Source organism: Nyctereutes procyonoides, unplaced genomic scaffold (assembly GCF_905146905.1).
Source record: "Nyctereutes procyonoides isolate TBG_1078 unplaced genomic scaffold, NYPRO_anot_genome, whole genome shotgun sequence".
Classification (NCBI taxonomy): Eukaryota; Metazoa; Chordata; class Mammalia; order Carnivora; family Canidae; genus Nyctereutes; species Nyctereutes procyonoides.
The window spans coordinates 6,506,046-6,512,045 of record NW_026575132.1 but is presented as its reverse complement, the minus strand read 5'-3'; the positions used below and the strand labels follow the sequence as shown (position 1 = coordinate 6,512,045).

General features: G+C 42.7%; 1 protein-coding gene across 1 annotated transcript in view; it reads left to right on the top strand.

Moving 5' to 3' along the window:
- Positions 1–414: 414 nt before the first annotated feature.
- PGAP1 (post-GPI attachment to proteins inositol deacylase 1) overlaps positions 415–6,000 on the top strand; it is a 73,608-nt gene continuing 68,022 nt past the window's right edge. The window contains exon 1 of the mRNA XM_055345424.1: positions 415–628. Within this exon, the coding sequence (XP_055201399.1) occupies positions 482–628 (147 nt within the window). The 5' untranslated portion in view covers positions 415–481. The remainder of the gene's footprint in view (positions 629–6,000) is intronic.

Here is a 6,000-nt window from a genome sequence, read left to right as displayed (position 1 = left end):
CCACCAGCAGCTGCCCCTCCCCCTCCCCCCCTCCCCGGGGCAGCTCCCCAGCAGCAGCCGCCTCCCCGCCCCCCCCCGGCGCCCCCGCCCCCCAGGTTATCCCACCGTCAGCCCATCAGCCCACTCGCAGCCCGTCCCCGCCTCGCCCCGACGGCGTGGCGCCCTCCCCTTCTTTCCCTCCGCCCACTGCCCCCCTCCGCTCCTTCCTCCCCCTCGCTCTCCCGCGGACCCACCCCCACCCCCACCCCGCTCTCCCGCCCGCCCCCTCTGGGATTCCAGCTCCAGCTGCAAACGCCGCCTCCCCTGTCGCCGGGACGCAGGGCGGGAGGCGCGGCGGGCCGGCCGCGCGCAGGCGCAGTGCGCGGCAGGCGGGCGGGCGGTCTGCGCAGGCGCGCGCCGCTCGGGCTGCTCGGGTGCGCCGGGCTTCGCTGGGCGGGCGCGGGCGGGACCGGGGCCCCGCGGCGGCGGCGGCGGCGGCAGGATGCTCCTTCCCTCGGTCAGTGTCTGGAACCTGGCGTTTTATGCCCTTATGATGTGCCTGGCGAGCCTGGGGCTGTGGGACGTCTTCTTCGGCTTCGAGGAGAACAAGTGCAGCATGAGCTACATGTTCGAGTACCCGGAGTATCAGGTGAGCGTCGGCCGCCGCACCTGGGCCCTCCTGCGGCCGCTCCCGCTCCGGCTCCGGCGCCGCCAGCCTCCTCCCAGTTTTGTCGCCCTCGAAGGTTCAGCAGACACCCCCCTCCCCGGGTGCCCTCACCTGCCCTTTGCGTCCTCTCTTAACAGCGGGGTGTCGGGCAGGTGGGTCCCCGAGCATCCTCCCGGGTGCCCCCCTCCCGGCCCCGAATCCCAGGCACAGATTCTTTGGCCTCCCCTGCCGTCCCCCGTTTGCGTCCCTCTCTAGAGACGCCTCTAACTTCAGCCCCTCTCCCTAAACCCAAATCCCAATTCCCCCTGCGTGTCCTACCTTAACTTAGCAGGTGCCCCCGGAGCACACTCGGCTTTCCACGCGCCTGCACTCTCACCATCCCGCGCGGTGGTTTGCACGTTCAGCTCTTGCTTTTCTAGAAGAAGGAGCTGATGGCTGCATCCCGAGCCTGGCCTCTGAGACTCCCCGGTGTTGCTCCAGCGGGACGGGCTGGCCCGATGATGATGAGCCCATGCAGGGGAAGAGTATCGGGGTTCCCTCCCGTGGTCGCGGGTCGTGCGTGTGCAAGCCTGCCGGTGCTCGTGCACGTCGCCTCTTCGCACTTGCACCCCAAACCTCTGTTTCGTGGTGGTTGTTTTTGTTTTCTCACGGTGTTGGCCATTGGAGAGAGAGACCCGGCCCTTCTTGGCGCCCTCGCTCCCCACCCCCCGTCAGTTCCATTTGGAGTTATTTTCAACCACAGTTGCTTCATCAGTTCAGCAGAGTAGAACCTTGCATCTCATTCATGACCAGCTGTGGCGATAAGTGACACAACTGCCCAAAGTAATTCCTCCGGAAGGATTCTTTTATTTCTAAACCCATCTCCTCTATTTGTTTGCTTGAGGTCTTTATGGAGCAGCATGTTACTTGATTAATGCTGTTGATTATTTAGATCCTAAAGCTTACCTAAGGCTTCAATGGCTGGAAAACATCTCTTCCCACCCCCCACCCCCCTTCCTTGAGCAAAAATTCTAATTTAGGTTTCATTTGAGATCCTTGGAAGAGAGTGGAAGAACTTGGTATCAAATGCTATTGAAGGAGATTTCTAAACCCATCTCCTCTATTTATTCAGACAAATAGAGGTACACTCTCGTGCCATGAGAAGTGTATGTACTGGTACTGATAAAACACATTTTAAAGAGACTTTTTATTATTTTATTTTATTTTATTTTTTAATTTCTTTTTATTGGAGTTCAATTTGCCAACATATAGCGTAACACCCAGTGCTCATTCCATCAAGTGCCCCCCTCAGTGCCCATCACCCAGTCACCCCAACCCCCTGCCCAGTCCAGTCCCTTTCCACCACTCCTTGTTCTTTACCAGAGTTAGGAGTCTCTCATGTTTTGTCCTCCTCTCTGATATTTCCCACTCATTTTCTTAAAGAGGCTTTTTAAAACCAGAGCAGATTCTTTTTAGGTGGAAGAATGGAGATGGTGATTGCCTCAGTGTAGAGGTCATTATGGAGCAACATGTTACTTGATTAATGCTGTTGATTATTTAGATCCTAAAGCTTACCTAAGGCTTCAGTGGCTGGAAAACATGTCTTCCCCCTCCGTGGGCAAAAATTCTAATTTAGGTTTCATTTGAGATCCTTGCAGGAGAGTGGAAGAACTTGATATCAAATGCTATTGAAAGAGATTTTAACGTGTTAACTGTTGTCTCGGTTTCTGAGCACACGTGCTGGTTTGTATTTATCAGAGGCTATGCATATTTAAATATGTGGGCGTTTAGTTTAGTTTTTACCTGAAAATAGAGCCCTTATAATCTTTTAATTTTTCTGTGGTTTAATAATGGGGAAACTCTCAACAGGTTGAAGTAGGTCACTTTAGTTTTGTACTGTGTTGAAGAGTTTGATTAAAACAAAATTATCTGGAACGATACAGAACTAATTCTCATTTATTTTGAGATTGGCCACAATTATTGAAGCTATTTTAATATCTGCAGTAGTGGAAATTTAGTGTTGAGAACAAAGATCCTCACAGATCTTTGGATCCTCACAGACCCATTTCTTGCCTCGTACAGTTAACCGGAAAGATGGAAAATTAGGTAATGCAAAAGAGATATTTGGCTCCCCCCCCCCCAAGTAGTCTGTATTTAGATATTTTGTTTTGTTTTTTTTTTTTAAGATTTTATTTATTTATTCATGAGAGACACAGAGAGGCAGAGACACAGGCAGAGGGAGAAGCAGACTCCATGCAAGGAGCCCGACGTGGGACTTGATCCCGGGTCTCCAGGATCACGCCCTGGGCCGAAGACAGGCGCCAAAACCGCTGAGCCACCCAGGGATCCCGAGTATTTAGATATTTTGATTTAGATTCCCTTTTTGAGGCTTTACACTTTTGTTAATTTGTTAGTACAACTGTTAATTTGTCAGTACAGTAATAATTACAGTGGAAGGAGTTTCTGGTCGCATTTTCAGTAGATTTTTATGATATAAAAAACTGTGTTAATTCACTACATTATTTATATTTGATTCTTAGACCTTTTATTGTGCATACCATGTCGTGTTACTTAAGAAATACAGTTAAAAACCTGAATAGAAATGAGTCGTTTTGAATATTGTGAGACTTATGGATAACTGAGGTCATTCTATTAAAAGCCAGTAGTTAATGAATATATATTCTAAATACATTTTATATATATTATTTACTTTTAGTTATATTTTATAGTAAGCTTTCTAATTGTTCACAGGTTGATGTCCAGCATTTTTGATGACATAGTCATTGGGTTTTCTTCTTCTTGATGCTTTCTTCTTTTTTACTGCTAATTTGCATATTTCTTAGCCAAATTTTAGAGAGGTAGTTGAAACACACTCAATTTTATTCTCCATTTTAGAAATAAAAGGTGGGACAGGAATTTGAACCTAAATTTGTAAAATGAAGTTTTGAATTTAAAATTGGGGTAGCCTGGGTGGCTCAGCTGTTTAGTGTCTGCCTTTAGCCCAGAGCGTGATCCTGGAGATCCGGGATCGAGTCCCACATTGGGCTCCCTGCATGGAGCCTGCTTCTCCCTCTGCCTGTGCTCTGCCTGTGTGTGTGTGTGTGTGTGTGTGTGTGTCTAATGAATAAATAAATAAAATCTTTTTTTAAAATTAAAAAAATAAAATTGTTTTTCATTTTCTACCTTTAATTTTTTTTAATTTGCTTATTCAGAGTTCACTGAATATCTCACAGACCTACCAGGCAAAATACACATTATCCTTTAAAGCTTCTTGCTTTATTATGATAGCAAGGCAAAGCATTTATTTGGTAGCAAACAGTTTTAGGCAAATTGTAGAATTTGAGAAGAACCATCTGTGTTGTTTTTTCCCATACAGTAATTTGTTTGTCTTCAAATATGTGACCTAACAGCTAACAGTTGCTGTCTGAAAGAAAATCTTTATCACACTTATTATTAAGTGTGATGTTTGTTTAGCAAATAATTTATTGATTACACTGTATCAAGTATAGTCTAGATACTGGGTATGGGTGAGAGGGAATTAGAGATCAATTAGACGTGTGTCTTTATGACTTTACAATTTTCATGTCTTTATAATACCATGAGACAGGAATGTAATGGATAGTTAAAATATAATGTGCTAAACAATAATTTCACTGTAAGAGTGCCTATGAGGCTCTTCACAGAAGAGAGCATTTAAGTTCATCTTCAGTAGTCAAAGGCCATAGAGAGGTTATTATGAATTAGAGGGAATATATATACATATAGTTCTTGAAGCGCAGACACAAGAAAATTGCAGGAATAAAGAATAGCATATGTGAAGGTGGGAAGGCACCAGGACACATTGTATAAGTTTTAATTCACAGGTAAAATATGTATAGATCATAAAGCTAACACGTTAGTTTTCTTGATTCAGTATTTTTCTAGCACTTGGGAACTTGTTAGAATTTTTGTCTTTTGAAAGGGTTCTGGATTAGAGATTAGAAGGACCTGTTCTGAGGGAGTCAAGAGAGGATGGAAAGCAGGGGCAGGATTGTGGAGATTGAACATCTATTTAGGGGAGGGGTGCTCATTTAAAATAATCTACAGAAAGTAATTTAAAATTTATGGGAGTCTTGTTGCTATAAAAACTTTCTTTTAAAATCCCTTGACTCACTTTTGCTTCATCAGCATCCTTTTCATATACCTATATGTTTTCTGTCTTCCATCTGATCAAAACCCTTCCTGTTTTTTCCTGCCACTCCCAGCTTGAACTGTGGAATGTAATTTTGCCATTTCGGATAGTTTCCTATTCTTCTGAGTTAATTTTAAACTAGTTCAAAATTTGTTTAGCTATGTACTAAAAAGAATGATCTAATACTCATGTACTGTCCTTTTCTAAAGGTGTACTAAATTGAGAGGAGTTAAGAGTAATATGCTTTCTTTTTGCTTAATGTATACTTTTACAAAATATTGCATCATTTTCATTTTTGATTATATATTGGTATATTATATATTGGTATAATCAAAAATGAAAATGATGCAATATTTTGTAAAAGTATACATTCAATTGGTACAAATTTGAATTGAAGTCCATACATATGACACACACACACACACACACATTATATATAGTAAATTGCAGGATTGGTATTTCTGAATTTTGAGTATTTGATATAAAATAACTAATGTCGTAAACAATAAGCTCACCATCTTTAAAGGTGTTTTCAGGTGTTATAACATAGATTGTTTATGGTAATATTTTTTAAAGAATATTCAACAATGTGCATGAATAATCAAAATTCTGCTTTTTAGAACAGTGAGGTTTTTCAGTGTCATTACCATTTATAGGCTTTAAAATTCATTCAGTAGTTAAAATTTTTATCAAGCACATGTACAGCACTGCTAGATCATTAAACCTACTGATGTCTACCTAAATGAAATCTGTTCAATGTAACAGGCTTCATTTTTAATGATTTCTATACTTAAAAAAGGAGGAGCAGCAGAAGGGCTTATACTTTACCACCACTTTTATAGATGCCTAGTTTTGGGGGATGACATTAAGACCTAATTTGTATTTTGTTGAAAAAAATTATATGAATTATTGGCTCATTTGTTATATAATAATATGAATCGCATGCAGAGTAGTCTAAGGCTTGCTGACAAACCACATACCTGAAAACCAAAAACATGAAAACCAAAAGAGATGCTAACTCATTGGAATGTTTACAGTGAGGAGAGTGTACATATTTTGACCCAACACATGGCTATAAGGTTCAGATTAATTTGTGAAACACACTGCAGATTGAAGCATATGAAATTGAGAGGTGAAAAAGCTGCATTATAAAACAAGCTTACTTTTCCTTGAGTAATATAACAGCTAGACTATATAATTGGGT